This window comes from Haemaphysalis longicornis, unplaced genomic scaffold (genome assembly GCF_048455015.1).
Source record: "Haemaphysalis longicornis isolate Haplotype H1 unplaced genomic scaffold, Haemaphysalis longicornis Haplotype H1 scaffold_12, whole genome shotgun sequence".
NCBI classification, from domain to species: Eukaryota; Metazoa; Arthropoda; class Arachnida; order Ixodida; family Ixodidae; genus Haemaphysalis; species Haemaphysalis longicornis.
In genome coordinates this window covers 86,590,578-86,607,209 of record NW_027526225.1, presented here as the reverse complement: position 1 = coordinate 86,607,209, position 16,632 = coordinate 86,590,578, and the positions used below count along the sequence as shown (strand labels likewise).

The following is a 16,632-nucleotide window of genomic DNA, read 5'->3' as shown; positions in this document are numbered from 1 at the left end:
GACATTTGGCTGCTGCTTTTGCGGGCACGTTTAACCTTAAAGGGGCCATGAGGACAAAATACAAGTTTGTTTTATTCGAAAGATTTCGTGTTTTATAGCGCTCCTAGCGCTTGTCCGGCAGCAAATGATGCCGTATTCACTGAAAAATTAATCAATTCAGGTTAAAATTTTGATTCTTCCGCCAAATCGTGTGTTTTCGGGACAGCAAGGAAGTCATAAGTGCGCGTATACAAATGAACTTGTACTGCGTGATTCGGCTGCAGCGCTGCTTGCCGTCAGTCTTCCCAGATGGCGCTACCGTACTCATGCACGGACCGTTGTCTGCCATTGCTTTGTGTTTTGACCGTATTTGCAGCTGGCTTGTTTTTGCTACTCTAGAAAGTAATCGTTTCGTAAAACATGGAATATCCTCGACAAACAGGGTCACGTAAGACAAGGTCGCTTACACCAATCGGCCAGTGCAAGCAAGACAACTCGAAAGCGGCGGACTGCTGTGCGACTAAAACAAGCATAGTGGGCGCAGTGCCGATTGTAACTTCCACGGTTTATCCCCCATTCTTACTGCTATAAAAAGAATGTGCCCTAAATGAAAGCGCAAATAGCTCGTTCGGTAAGCTTATGAGCCCTGCCAAATTTGCATTTGCTTCCGCCGGCCTCAGCCAATCGCAGAGCTGACACATACGACATCATAGGTTCTGTTGCGGGAAATGAGCTAGTGGGTCGCATGGCCATTCCCTTTTGTCCTAATTATATAGCTTATTTGAGTGAAGTTTACGTTAAAAGTAGTGTCAGTATGATTCTAACGAAGCAATCTTTTGTGTGAACCAAACTTGTGTTTTGTCTGCATAGTCCCTTAAGAGGGTGTTGACCGCCGAGATAACTACCTCTAGGATAGTAAATGCGAAACACCGCAATGTTTCATTCTTACAGCACGGTTTTTAAGAATTATATTTACGCTCTTCCTGTTTTGTGTGTGGGTGCATTGGGCACCAACACTTGGCTGGTGCAGCTTGAATCGTACTAGCCAGGCTATTCTTTAATGCTTACAGATTTACTGCTCTACTTATTCATGTTTTGGTCCTTGCATTTGCATGTCCATCTCAGAAGATTTGAAGTAGCTCCGAGGCTTGTAAAAAGTGAGAGGGAAGTGGGGAGCTTGCATGATTTTGAGCATAGTGAAGTGTTATAGCTTTATCAAAAAGAGCAGGTTGTGTCAGTCTCGTTTCTTTGTTATGACATATTTGACAGTGAGAAGCGAGGGTGTAATTCTGACCCCCGTGCCAGTCCTGTCGCGCACAAAATGCAGGAACCTGTTTCCCCTCTCCCAGCATCAGGAGCTAGACGCATCCTACATCGACATATGTTTTCAACACTCCACAAGTTACTCGTGCAAATTCTTTAAAGGAGCCATGAAGAGAAAATACAACTTTTTTTAATTTTAAAGAACTAGAATTCAGTATCTCACTCAGCTCCATTACAGCCACAAGAGATGTTTCTTTAACAAAAAAAAAGCAAGAAGTATTTAAAAACTTTCAAATTTTGCGCCACAGTGATGTGTTATGAGCAAGAATGACGTCATACGGGCCAACAATAAAACATAATTTTCAGTGCATTAACTTCACGTTAGCATTCAAGTGATGCGGTCAAATGGAACTAGAGGCCCCATTACAGACGTCCAGTCACGTGTCGTCGCGACAGGTCAGTTAGGCGGCTGCCAATCGCACAAACAAGGTTCCGTGACGTCATAGAAAAGTTGCGGGAAATTGGCTAGGGGGTTGCGACTGCTTCACACGTTTTCTTTAATATCTCCGTTGTTTGTTCGAAGATGGCGATGATATTGATATCATTGTTATCGGGACTAAGCAGTCTTTCTAATAAACCCAACTTGTATTTTGTCTTCAGGGCTCCTTAAGCATGGGCTTCATCTTTTTCTCACTGGTGGGCCCCAAAATAATCGCTTAGACTGGAGTTGCTTGAGGAAGGTTGGAGTGAGACCTGCTGGTGAGGGAAACAGGTTCTACTGGTTCCTTCAGGCGGTTTGTGACACGCATTCACTGTATGACCATAGGGGCCAAGGAAAGTCGTAGTTCTTTGTCGAGGACAGCACAGCTGTTCTCTAGAGCTGCTCCCTAGAGCTTTCTTAGTGGAACCAATGGCGTCCTGTCAAAAGACTAATGCATTTCCCCTTAGACCGATTGACTGACCCAAAAGCTCTGACAGGGACTTTGGACACAAGGTGCGTGCGTGAAACCGGACTTCCATAGTGTCAAAACAGTTACTTGAAAATTGCAAAAAAGGAACGCTTTTAGATGAAGCAATACAGTGTAGACCGCTTCTAACACATGTCGCGGGAGCCGTAGAAATCCGCACTATAGGCGGTACCGCACTATAACCAAAACATGCGCGAATTCAACCACATCACCACCTCCTCTCAAGCCATCCTATATTTATCCTCACTCAAACGCACAGCACTTAAAAACGAAGGCACGGTCTATATTTCGTATTATTTTTAACATCAGCCGGTGCTGCAGGGCAAAAGCTCAGTCTCACAAACGGCGAGCGTGACTTTTCTTCCGTTGTGTTTTGAAAGCCCATGGCTGCGTTTTTAGCGTCTATGAACAGATGCCGCAGGACGTGATAAGAACGCCAGCGGGATTTTTTTTCTTCTTTTTACCCCACCTTGTGTTCATGATGCCGTAGGCGGCTGCTTATCAGCGCAATGTACTGGTTGTGGAAATCTTCGGCTTCGTGCGGCTCGCATGTTCAGAAAGCAGGGGTGAGACAGCTGCGCATATTGCGCAGTTTTGATACAAATTCGTTTTCCTGCGCCAGGCTGCTCCAAAAGCTTGAAAATTGCAAAAATTGCGCCAAACTGCTCCGAAAGAATATGAGAGCCAAAGATTTTAACGCTCCCGTCAATTTCAGTAGGGGAAAATGCTTACTGACAGCATAATTTTCGAGCACCTTGAAGGTGATGCTGTTTGTAAAGGTTTAATTGATTGATCATTCGATAAAAAACCCGCATAAAATTGCCCACGGGATAGATTTTTCAAAAGTCACAATGTCGGGTTGCACATGTTATATTGTGTGAATTTTTAAAGTTTTCCCATATAAAGTTTCCACAAACTACTTGTGCAAGTTGATTTTAAAACAGCAATTTTGGGAGCACCGTACCTCCAGAACGACATTACTGGGCGCCGTCATGTTGGTGGGGTGAAGATTGGAAAACATGGCCGCTGGGCGAAGCAGTTTCTCGTGGTTCAGGCAGACTGCTCTTCGCCGATTTCTACCGCGGTTTTGGTTTTGGGGGTGGCCGGGTTTACATTTAGTCGTTTGACCTATTGCGGGAAGTTACGCGACTCGAAAGACGGGGGTTCATCAAAAACAACGGGGTACCCACAATATCGCCGTGTTTTGGCCTTGAGTGTGAGGCACGGTGCGTGCTTGAAGTGAAATTTGGGACTCATTACGGCGTTATAAAACGCCGAGTTATTGTTGCTGTTGACAGTGAGCTTGCGAGCGGCGGGAGTGGGACGATGGACACTGCAGAAGTGGCGGCGCAGGCTGCATTACCGTCAAATATTCAAGCAGTGTCCGATAGCGGGACGGGTTATTATAGCACGCGAGTAATAATGGTTCATCTATCTGAATTGAAATTTAATGCCAAAATACATTTGATGCCAAAACATACCAATACTCTAAGTACGATCATAGTGAACGCCCACCTTGGGGCTTGAAATAGGAGGGCTGGTAGGGTGCGATGACTGTCACCTCGCTTTGCGCAACTTTTGCCGTGGCTCTTAGTTGTGCGTAACGCCGAGTCTGGCATTACATAAATAACAACTTCGGCATTCATGGGATAATAAAAATTTATTAAAATTGCTGTTTTTTAATTTGATAGTTTCAATGGAACTCCGCACTATCTATGCATAGAGCCCAAGAATGAAAAAATGGTTTGAAAGGTAGTGTAGTTCGTACCTTGTGATGCTCCGGTAGAAAAAATTTATTGAAAGGCTGTTTCAGTGTTATGTACGTTCAAAACCGATTAAAAAGCGCACTCCCTCTCCCCCCCCCCCAAGTGGCCAAGAGTTTTTTTTTTTAAGCTCCCAAGGTGACATAATAAATCTCGTTCTTCTGCTCCAATTCAAGGTTCTTACTGCTCCAAAATCGAAATTTCGCTGCTCCAAAAGCTGCTCCCAAATCTGGTTCAGCTGTCTCACCCCATGAGAAAGGGAAAGAGCGGTGGCTTATCTGCACAATGTTCTAAAGCGTGAACTGCGTGGTAGATTTGGTATCGTGAAAACGTGCAGTGCACGCCAGCGCCGACAAAACTGCCGTGGTGTGGGCGGCGCGGTAAGAGGCGGCACCATGGTGTCGGCACTGGCCGTGAAGCGGTGCAAGCAGTTCCAGCGTCCGCTTCTAACCGCTTGCTGAAATGCCGCACGGGGCGCAAGCGAAGATGCTCATGCAAGAAAAGAGCTAATAATGTGGGCGAAAAGTGGAATATAAACTGCCATCCACGCTGCTTGTGAAAGTGCCCATCGAAAAATACTGCGGTGGTAAGCCTAAACATCTCTGGCGCGGCTAGCGGGCTCGGAGCGCTTCGAATCTCCCGCCATTAGGTACGCGTCTCCCCATTGGTGCAAGTCGTCAGGCTCCTCCCACTGCCACGCCCGCGAGCACGAAAAAACTGAAAAAACTTGCGCGCAACGCCGATGTGCACGATTCGTGCGCAAAAACGGGCCATGTGGTTCACGATTAATAAAAACAATTTGCCGCGCGCGGATGGGGAGTCTGTCGCTATCATCCGAGGTGCATCAAGCGAGGACAGCTGTGGTTATCACGTACGCACGAACTAAAGGGTGCCCATTTCTTTTTCTTTGGGTGTCTACGTTAGAGGAGGGCAAGGGGTGCATGCTTCGTCAGATGGCCGATTTCATCCTTTTTTCTTTTGCTACCCTAAAACGATGCCTCAGCTGCGCTTGTCAATCAGCAGACCCGCCGAAAAACCGCACTATAAACGGTATTGTGCCTCGGCCAACCGCATCTTAAGCGGTATGCTTACGCATTGAGTTCTATGGGAGGCAAACCGGCGGTCGCAAAAACCCGCGTTATATCCGATCCCGCACTATAAGCAGTTACGTTATAAATGGTCTACACTGTACATGCATCAGTCGTGAAGACGGCGCACAATAGTATACCTTTATCTCACGAACCACTTGTTGGTGTACATTCAGATCGTCCATAAAGGCATTTACTTGGGGCGTGGAAATCGTCACATGGGTTCATTCTTCATTTGCAATTTTTGGTCTTTGAAGGTTTGATGATCGAAAGGACACACTTTCAGCGAAGGTTGAATGCACTCTTCACTTTCGCCCGCGCTTCTCTCAACTTTCTTTAGCGAGGGATGGTTTTCCCCGAGGCTTGACGGCTGTTTTCCCCTGCTCTTCCCCTGCAGGCCTGCTGTGCCCTGAACCTGGTGAAGCAAGTGAGCAAGATGCACGCTCGAGGCGAGAAAGTGGGCGAGGAGCTGCGTGCGCTGTTTGCCGGCGAGCTCAACCCTGTCGCCCCCAAGGCCCAAAAGAAGGTCCCCGTCCCCGAAGGGTGGGTGCTGCCTCAAATGCTCCGCATGTGGGGGGGGGCCACCGTGCACGTCTTATGTCGGGGTCGTTTCAGTATGTGTCGGTGCACAGAGCTTTTGTGCGTATGCAGCCTTGTGGATTCGCCATTTTCCCAGCTTTCTTCCCAAAACTAGTACACTGTTCAGTCTAGTTTTGTCACAAAATAATTTTTGAATTAATTGTATTTGCAGTCTACAGGTCTGAGAATGTACTACAAAATTTTATAGCTGTGCCATAAATATTTACAGAGCTTTGACAGTTTTCACGTAATTGACCATTTCACGTAATTGACCATTTTTGCCTGTTTCCAAAGTTCGTGCCTTGTTTTCTCAGAACCAATGTTTTTCCTATGAGCTTAACTGTCATGTGCAATATCTTGGGATGTACTGGTCACATTCACATCATCCTTGCTGCATTTGAAAGGCTATGAACTGAACAGTGCAATAAAACCACCAGAAAGTAGATTTGCCTTTTGCTAGCACAAGATTTTATGTCGTGCATAATAAGTGTGCAGTGTTTCCAGAAACAATGCTAAAATTACTTCTGTGGTATAATTGAACTCCCTGGTCCTTTTAGAGCACAAAGGGATAAAAAGTATTTGAGTATTTCATAGGTAGATAATGAAAAAAAAAATTGCCCGAAACAGAACGGCATAACATGCTGCACAACTCTGGTTTTACACCACCTAGATGAAAACTGACTGCTTATTTATGCTCACAATGCTATAATACACTTTATGTGTAAATCTCATGCACCCAGGTTAAAAAATAACAAAAATATCCTCAAGACCAGTGTCCCCCGTTAAAGGAGCCATGAAGACATAATACAAGTTGGGTTTGTTAGAAAGACGGCTTAGTCCCGATAACAATGATACCAATAGCATCACAATCTTCGAACAAATAACTGAGATATTAAAGAAAACGTGTGAAGCAGTCGCGACCCCCTAGCCAATTTCCCGCAACTTTTCTATGACGTCACGGAACCTTGTTTGTGCGATTGGCGGCCACCTAACTGACCTGTCACGACGACACACGCCTGGACGTCTGTAATGGGGCCTCTAGTTCCATTTGACCGCATCACTTGAATGCTAACATGCAGTTAACGCACTGAAAATTGTTTTATTGTTGGCCCGTATGACGCCATTCTTGCTCATAACACGTCACTGTGGCGCAAAATTTGAAAGTTTTTAAATACTTCTTGCTTTTTTTTCGTAAAAAAAAAATCTTTTGTGGCTGTAATGGAGTTGAGTGAGATACTGAATCCTAGTTCTTTCAAATTAAACAAAGTTGTATTATCTCCTCATGGCTCCTTTAAGTTTGAAGTTACTTGAGCTGAGCTGCATCTTTCACTGAAGTCTGTAGCTCTGCCTTTAAGTGTAAGCTTTTTGGTGATAGTAAAAACTCTCTTTAAAAAAAAAAAGGTTGGTGCGCTACTATAGTTGCTTTAGCTTGGGTGCACAATGTGTGACTGAGTGGGATATCGTTAGGACAGGGTGACAGGGGGTTAGGCCAACAGTGTACATGCAAACAAGCTTTTTTTCAACAAGCAGCTGCAAAAGCAACGGCGATAGCGTTGGTCCTGTGGGCTTCTCTTTCAATGCGTCAGCTCACTTCTGCCAGCCTGTTCTCTGTACACCTTAGTATAACAGACAATTGGGCTAGTTGGTAGCTGTTCATCTTGAAAGTGGAAGCACTCACACAGCAGGGACGAAGCAGAAGCACTCACACAACACTTTCGTCCATGCTGTGTGAGCGCTTTCACCTTTAAGCTGTACACCTTAGTTATGTTGGACTAAAAATAACTAAATCAAAAATGTTTGTATGCTTTAGATTGGGTTCAAAGTGGTAATGTTGAGGGGCACCTCGTAGAAGGGAACAGGAGCAGGGAAAATTAAGACTGCTTTTTTTTTTAATTGCCAGTGAAATGTTAGTAACGTTACTTTTACAGCTTGGACTTAGACCAGTGGATTAATGAACCACCATCGGAATCTTCATCTGAGGAGGAGGAAGACAACACTACCGACATCTTCGTTAAGGCTGAAAGGTAAGGCCTAACAAGTTGTGGCATCTAAGTAGTCGCTGTGAACTAGTGGTTGGTGTTAGACAAAATACAGTAATGAAGGTGTGCTATCAATGTCTACTGAAATGTGGCTGCTTAACCCTTTGAGGGTCGAATTTTTTTGCCAAATGCGACCCCCCCAGGGTCGATTTTTTGTTATTGCTGATTTAAATGCTTCGGATGAATCTATCTCGGGAAAAAATTATCGTAATTTTTTTCAGGGTGACCATAAAGTGACAAAAAAATCGTTTGTGTTGTTACATACATGTGGTTTATTCATGAGTAACACAAGAAAAATTCTAAATAAAAACGAGAGAGCAACAAGTCGGCACCTTTTGAGTGAATCGAAATCAGATAGACATCAGTTTCACGAGCGCAAAAAGCAAGAAGTGCCCGGAGGACGATACCAAAACCAGCCACTGCAGGCCAGATGCGTGAGCGATAGACGGCACACCGCTCCTATAAAATACAAAAAAAAAAGGAGAAAAGAGCCTCATCAGTTTTGCAGGCGCCCTTGGTCTGTGGGCAGGCGCAAGAAGCGAGAGGCGCCTGGTGGGCGATACCCAGTGCGCCCTCTTGTTACTGATGCCCAAGCGATAGCCGGCGCGCCGCTGAAGCAAATCATAAAAAAAATAAAAAGAGCCATCGGCGCAAGAAAATAATTTGACGTATTTCCGCAGTGTGGCAGCACATGCCAGCAAGAGAAGTTGGCGAAAAAGGCACACTTTTTAAACATACAAGCGGTGACGTACATATACGTTATTGGCCATTTTGAAGGTGTTTGCAGAGGATCTATATGCACGTCCATGACCCTGAAAGGGTTAAGTAACTGTTTTAGCAAAAGTGAACTTCAATTACAAATTGCAGTGTAGACCGCTTACAACGTATGTCGCGGGAGCCGCAAAAATCCGCACTATAAGCGGTACCGCACTATAACCAAAACACGCGCGAATTCAACCACATCGCCACCTATCTCTCAAGTCAACCTATATTTATCATCACTCAAACGCACAGCACTTAAAAACGAAGGCACGGTCTATATTTCGTATTATTTTTCACATCAGCCGCTGCTGCAGGGCAAAAGCGCAGTCTCACAAACGGCGAGCGCGGCTTTAACTTCCGTTGTGTTTGTTTTGAAAGACCATGGCTGCGTTTTTAGCGTCTATGAACAGACGCCGCAAGACGTGATAAAAACGCCCGCGGGATTTTTTTTTTTTTTTTACCCCACCTTGCCGAAGGCGGCAGCTTATCAGCCCAACGTACTGGTGGTGGAAATCTTCGGCTTCGCGCGGCTCGAATGTTCGGAAAGGGAAAGAGCGGTGGCTTATCTGCAACAACGTAATAAAGCGTGAACCGCGTGGTAGATTTGGTATCGCGAAAACGTGCAGTGCACGCCAGCGCGGATACAACTGGCGTTGTGTGGGCGGCGCGGTAAGAGGCGGGAACATGGCGTCGGCACTGGCCGTGAAGCGGTGCAGGCAGTTCCAGTAAGTTCCAGCGACCGCTTCTAACCGATCGCTGAAATGCCGCACGGGGCGCAAGCAAAGATGCTCATGCAAGAAAAGAGCTAATAATGTGGGCGAAAAGTGGAATATAAACTCCTATCCACGCTGCTTGTGAAAGCGCCCATCAAAAAATACCGCGGTGGTAAGCCTAAACATCTCTGGCGCGGCTAGCCGGCTCGGAGCGGAGCGCTTCGAATCTCCCGCCATTAGGTACGCGTCTCCCCATTGGTGCAAGTCGTCAGGCTCCTCCCACTGCCACGCGAAGAAGCCACCGCGAGCGCGGAATCGCCGACACGAGCACGAAAAAAAAAAAAAAAAAAAAAAAAAAAACGCGCGCATTGCCGATGTGCACGATTCGTGCGCGAAAACGGACCATGCGGTTCACGATAAATAAAATCAACTTGCCGCGCGCGGATGGAGAGTCTGTCGCTATCTTCCGAGGTGCATCAAGCAAGGACAGTTGTGGTTATCAGGTACGCACGAACTAAAGGGTGACTATTTTTTTTTCTTTGGGTGTCTACGTTAGAGGAGGGGCAAGGGGTGCACGCTGCATCAGATGGCCGATTTCATCCGTTCTTTTTCTTTTGCTACCCTAAAATGATGCCTCAGCTGCGCCGGTCGATCAGCAGACCCGCCGAAAAACCGCACTATAAACGGTATTGTGCTTCGGCCAGCCGCATCTTAAGCGGTATGCTTATGCATTGAGTTCTATGGGAGGCAAACCGGGGGTCGCAAAAACCCGCGTTATATCCGGTCCCGCACTATAAGCGGTTACGTTATAAATGGTCTACACTGTATTTCTTAAAAACGATGTGCATTGGTCACGGCATTTTACCACCGAACTGCTCAGGCACTAATATTTGACTTGAATAATTACCAAATGGACCGATTAGTTGCTTGCGTTTCCTTTCACTGATTGCAACGAGAACTGTTTTACATGCTGAATGTGAGTCTGAAAAAGAAATTTGCGAGCTTAGCTCGAACATCGAATGGGAATAGGCTGGGAAATATGCATTGCTTGTCGCTCATCTGCAGACTCAGCTACCAAGGTTTATGCTGCATAAACTTTAGATCGCAAAACTGCATATTGGCACTATTGTCCGAGTTCACTTTGTGTATGTCACAACCTGTCTGAAAAAGCAAGGCCTTTCTTAGTAATTACGCAAATCTGTCACACGGAATTTGTAGTACGAAGTGATGCTGCCTATGTTCCTTTCACTTGCCAACAATTTTCACATAATAAAGGGTTGTCTAGGGCATGGTTTCTCAAAGTGGGTTCTGCGAAACCTACGGGTTCCGCAGGCCCCTCCTCGGGGTTCCGCGAGACACTGATCAATTTTCCCTCGTTTCCACACTCGCCAAGTAACTTAGATGGCGAACCCGAGGTACGATCGATCTAAGGAACCTCCATTACTCATGCCCGAGTGTCAATAAGCACATCTCAGTGCATAACACAAATGCGCGAGCTGTAGCTTGCGCATTGTAGCCAGCGAGACTCTGAAAACGGGCCGTGTGGTTAAACTATTGCACTTGAATCTCGGCCTTATATTACCCCCATGCACATTTCTAGTGTGTGGAGATAGGTGCCGCTGGCATACACGCTCGTACAAAGTCGACATTCACATGCAATTAATTCAAAAGCAAGCAAGCTTGCTTCCTTTTGAATGTAGCGTGAACGGGATGAAAAATGGCGGAGGGGGGTTCCTTGGCACTTAACGGAGCTTAGCAGGGTTCGCTGGGTCCGCCGTGCCTGCGAACCACTGGTCTAGGGCAAACAAATTTGTTCGTGGACCCAGTTTGTAGCAACCGGTTCCACCGCAAAATACATTACAGCCGTGTTGGTGAAACGGGAACGCCGCTTGCTCTGTGTAAAGGTTGGGGGTGGATTACGGAATACTGCCTTGTGTTTGGAGACAAAATTTGGAGGCTATGGAGACAAAATACGAGTTTGCTTAATTAAAAAAACAGCTTTGTCCCAGTGTCTGTGATGCCATTTTTGGCACGAACATCCATCAACAAATGAGATAACAGATGAAGCAGTGGCAACTTTCCAGCCACTTTCTCACCCGGTCCTATGCTGTCACAGGACCTTGTTTGTGCGATTGGTGGCCCCCAACCACGGAGCACGAATAAGATAGGAGGGGAAACGAGGCTTCCTAGCATGGCCAGATAATGTTGCAAGCGCTCGTCATAGGTTGAGCTAGCGGCATCTGCCGTGGGTGAAAAAACTGCGCGGCCACCGCAATCGGCATTTCAGTGCGCAGCCACGGAATGAATTGTGGCCACTATCATTTCATCGATCAGGTGTCACCTCTCCTTCGCCATCACAGCTACGAAGCTTTGCAGTCCGCCTTGGTTTTCATTGACTATCTGGTCGCGCGCCCACGCTTGCTGCAATGGGCCATTTCGCCTCCTATAGGTGGTATTTGTGGGATCCGTCGACCCCCAAGGACAAGACTCGACCGTCAAGGGGGGAGAGGAACGACCATCGAGGTCTATGTTTAATGGAACATCAAAGGGAAGGGAAGACGAAGAAGCAATGCGTGCGCTCGTGAAGCGCGATCCCTGATGATGACAGTGGCAGCAAAGGGAGATTGGCCGGAGGCCATCAAGTCGATTAGGTTAGCTGGCTGCAGCAGGTTGATGGCGGTCGATGGCGATGCAGCTGTGATCTCAAAAGGATTCTACATCTTCCCGGCCCCCAACGGCGTGGAACGAGCATGCTTATAAAGGGCAGAGACTTTGAAAGGGCAGCCATGAGGCAAGTCCCTGCGCAGTCTGTGCGTATAGTCTGGCGTACCCGACGGCACGATACAAAGCGGTGTCGTTTTCGCACACTCTTGTCGGGGTCCAGTACGAGACGAATGGCCCTTGTATTGGCACCGTAGAAAATGTCGATGTGGGCGCGGCTCCCTGAAAAAGCAGTCTTGGGGAAACGTGGTCCTTTCAAGCCGTGGATTCCGTAGTCCTGTGTTATCCAAAATGTATCAGTGGTCGGAAGCGCAGTCGTGGGAAGCCCGTGGATTCGTCTCCGGTTCCGAAGGCTGCAGACAAATCGACACGATCGCGTAACTATGGAGTGCGTTTGTAGTAGAGAGCCCAATGGGTTATTCTCCCCCGAATTCGAGGTGCATATCTTAATTTTAGAGGTCTGTGGACTTGTTTCATCGGTTATTTGCTGTGACTGCATAGGAAAATTCTTCGGTTCGTGGGGTGAGTTGCTCCTAGAAGAGATCCCTGAGGGTCCTTCCCACGACGCCGAATCCATCAGTGGCTGGCTTTCCGTTTTCTTTGATAAGTTCTCGTCTGAGGTACCGCATCCTAGGGAAAAGTTCTGGTCTTCGTTCTTGGCCAAGTGACCGGTTCTTCGCTCTGCTCCTTCGGAATTGTCACTTAGGTCACCTTCGGAATTGTCACCTGCCTGGTTGGAGGGAACAGCAAGTTCGTAACTTGCGCCGGCAAAATACATGTTTTTCTTTGGTTCTTCTGGGTCTTCGTTGCACATTGAGGGAACGTGCCGTCGTTTGCAATATGGGCAGACAATCTTCCTTTTACACTGTCGAGCGATGTGTCCATGGGTCAGACAGCGGAAACAACGTCCGTGTTTTGCGAGGAGAGACTTCTTTTGCTCCATAGTGATTTTCTTATCCGAGCAAGACATTGTATCGTGCAGGCCGGAACAAAAGAGGCACTGTCGCGTCTCGCTAGCTGCGGCATACAGGGCTGCCGCAGAATGTCGATGTTTCAAAGTTGCTGTTTGACGCTGTTCCCTTGGTTCGACATTCGCCTTAAACTTCGTTCTCAGAGGCACGCTCAGTGTAACTGCTTCCAGACACTCAAGTTCGACTCCAAAGAAGTTAATCAAATCGTCGAACTGTTTCTTGTGGTCTGTTAGTTGGTGCTGACGCTCCACTCCGGTTGACGATAAAGCAGTAGACGACGTCTTAGAATGCCGGTGGTACCTCAGGACCATGTCTCGGGGGAGTGCCCGAAGAAGTATCTCACGTAGCATGACACAATATGTCTCTGGGCTTGTGCCAAGTGCATTCAAGCTTCTGCAGTGTATCTGCACCTCGTCGTAAAGCTTTCGAAGTTCTGCGACGTCACTCGACGACGAAACTGCTCTGATGTCAATCAGTGCCCGTAGATGGTCTTGCGCAATCCGAGTCTGATCGGCGAACCGCTTCAGGAGTATTTCTATTGCGTCGTTATAGCACTGTTCTGTAATGGGGAGCCCAGTTACTGCGGAAGCGGCTGAGCCGGTAAGTAGGTTGGTCAAATAATGAAACTTCTCAATCGCTCGCAGTTCCGAATTCTTGTGTATGGCGTATTCAAATTGATTCCAGAATCTCGTCCAATTATGACGGTCTCCATCAAACTTCGAGAGTTCTATTGTCGGTAGCTTCGTTCTGGTGGTTGAGGGCTCGCTATGAGGCGGTCTCGTTACAGAAGGCAGAACGAGAGACTCACCAGCCTGCTGGTCTCGAGATCTGTAGCGAAGCTCCGCCATGATCTTCACCACCTTGTCACTGAACGAAGTCGCGCTGGAGGTCTCTTCTGTGACCATTTCCTCCGTCGCTTCCAGAAACATGTCGGCGTCCAGCTTCTGGATCGGTCGATGCATGGCCTCGATCCTCTCCAAGGATATCGCTGCGTCCATCGTCGTAGTCAGGGTGCCACTTCGGAGCCCGTCTTCTACCTCGGTTAAGACGGCTGAAAGCTTGTCCCGAAGGGCAGTTCGTCGCCGCAGCTTCCACTCGATCGATGTCATCCTGGGTCCTTGGAGGTAGGTCCACCGGTCAGTCAAGCAGAAGCCGTCGAAGAAAGGCTATCGGTTCTGCTTGTCGGTGTCGGCCTGGCAGACACGAGTCCCGGGTCGTTTCGGCACCAAGTTGTGGGATCCGTCGACCCCCAAGGACAAGACTCGACCGTCAAGGGGGGAGAGGAACGACCATCGAGGTCTATGTTTAATGGAACATCAAAGGGAAGGGAAGACGAAGAAGCAATGCGTGCGCTCGTGAAGCGCGATCCCTGATGATGACAGTGGCAGCAAAGGGAGATTGGCCGGAGGCCATCAAGTCGATTAGGTTAGCTGGCTGCAGCAGGTTGATGGCGGTCGATGGCGATGCAGCTGTGATCTCAAAAGGATTCTACAGTATTCATTGAAAAGTTTAGCTGTCAATTTTTTCGCTTGGCAACACTGGAAATGGCCACGGACATGGCCGAAGCGCCACGGACATGGCGCTGCTTGTGCCACTGCGGCCGCTCGCCGAAGAAAAAAATAACACCGGCGCGCGTCGTCTGCTCCGTTTCAACCCGATTCTCAACGGTGGTGTCAACAGAGTTGTTATTAATAGCACTCACATTGTAGTCGAGGCATTACTTTGCGTTCGGCGGGCTAGAGCTTGGAATGTGCAACCCAAATCACGGGCTTAGCACGGACAAGTACCGCCATCCCGTGGAGCCCGACATAACCAGTGACGGCGCACTCACATGGTTGCCTGCATGCGTGCCTCCCTATTGAATACAGGCTATATATGCTCCATGCCTCCAACCAAAGCCACCAAAGTCAAGAAACAACTGTAGTGATGCGTCTAGTTCATTTGATTGTACCACTTGAATGCTAACCTACGGTATAACTTTGTTTTTTGTATTTCCTGTATTATGTCACCCCTGACATTGTCTACCGCAAAATTTGGCAGTTTGTCGGTGTTTCTTGTCCGTTCTTGGTTTTGGAAAAATGCCTTTTGGGGAATGTAATGAAATCGAGTGAGTTGCCAAATGCTAGGTCTTTCAAATTGAATGAAGCCATGTTTTGTCTTCATGCCCCTTGAAAGGTTTGTGGATGCTGGTGACGAACAAACGAAAGCAATGACGAATGCTCGTTTATTGATTTCAGGAATGCGAATATGTCCCAACACTTTGCTGAGAAAAAATACGAGCCATCGAAGGAGGAATTGGCAAATGTGAGTTTTCAAGACGCTCGCAACTGCATTTGCACTGCTTAAACATGCGCTCTGCTGAATTCTAGCAGCCATTTCACCGAATGAAAGTTCAAAACTTTTTGCGTGATGTTTAATGGGCCTTTCAAAGGCCTAAAAAGAACGGTGGGAAAACTGATTACTTGTGTTTTTCTCCCCACAGATGAGGGAGGCTCGCCGACAAGAGCAGGCCAATAACCCTCACTATCTCAAGGCAATGCCCAAGAGCAGGGTATGTCCGCAACTGACGACCGTCTGGCTGTGACACCTTTAAAGAAGAACATGCGTGTGAAAAAACAGCTGTAAATACTATATAACCACCTACAGGCCTTACCCGCCGTGGTGGCTCAGTGGCTAAGGCGTTGTGCTGCTGAGCACAAGGTTGCGGGTTCGATTCCCGGCCGCGGCGGCCGCTTTTCTGATGGAGGCGGAAAGCAAAAACGCCCATGTGTTCAGCTTTCAGTGCACGTTAAAGATCCCCAGGTGGTCAAAATTAATCCGGAGCCCTCCCCTACGGCGCACCTCATCGCCTGCGTTGCGTCGGCGCGTTAAACCCTACAATCAATCAAATCACCTACAGGCCTTCTATGCAGTATCATTGAAACACATTCAGTGGCAACACGTTGGTGCTAACAGTGTGAATACAACCCTTTTGGTGTGTATGAGGCCATGAACACCTGAAATCCTTGTTTCCTTTTTATCAACAACTGTGCACATGGGGCAAGAAAGATTATTGAGCAGGAAGTTAAGTAAGAGACTCTCTGTTTTAGCTTGACTGCAGTTTGCAAAAAGCCTGTTGTAAAAGCTCTGTTTCCGTGTGTAATGTTTCAATAGAAAACTTGCAGCACAAGTTTTCAAGCAAAAGAGAGTTTACTCTTCAATAGAAAATCACATGGCACCTGCCGCGGTGACTCAGTGGCTAAGGCGTTGTGCTGCTGAGCCCAAGACACGGGTTCAATTTCCGGCCGCGGCGGCCGCATCTCTGGTGGAGGCAAGAAGCAAAACTGGCCGTGTGTTTGAGATTTTCGCGCACGTTAAAGATCCCCTAGTAGTCAAAACTAATCCGGCGCCCTCCACTATGGCGCGCCTCATGCCTGAGCGTTAAACCCAATATTCAATCAATCAATCAAGAAAATCACACTGTAGCTTTGGCATCAAACAGGAATGCAGTCAAGAGATCATTTGTTGTCAAAACAGCACCAAATAACGAAACTCGTATTACCTGAGCCATGCAGTCCTGTAGCATAGATATCCTGCACGTGTGCAGTAGTTGTAAAGTTTTATATAAGTAACATTCCGTATACATCGTCAAAACATAGTTCCCACTATGCTTTTCTCCACTGGATTCATGATGCAGAGAAGTTCCATCATTGGAGCATTGGTGATCTTGTTTTGGTGCGTGTCTTTTTTTTTCTTTTTCTTTTTTTGGGGGGGCGGTCGCTGACGGTCTGTGCTTTTCTATTTCAG

At 47.3% G+C, this 16,632-nt stretch overlaps 1 protein-coding gene across 2 annotated transcripts in view; it reads left to right on the top strand.

Annotated features, from left to right (window-relative positions):
• G (adaptor-related protein complex 3, delta 1 subunit-like garnet) overlaps positions 1-16,632 on the top strand; it is an 83,411-nt gene that overhangs the window by 37,040 nt on the left and 29,739 nt on the right. For both annotated transcript variants that reach the window (XM_077693648.1, XM_077693647.1), the window contains exons 17-20: positions 5,459-5,604; positions 7,569-7,664; positions 15,084-15,150; positions 15,329-15,397. In XM_077693648.1, the coding sequence (XP_077549774.1) occupies positions 5,459-5,604; positions 7,569-7,664; positions 15,084-15,150; positions 15,329-15,397 (378 nt within the window). The remainder of the gene's footprint in view (positions 1-5,458; positions 5,605-7,568; positions 7,665-15,083; positions 15,151-15,328; positions 15,398-16,632) is intronic.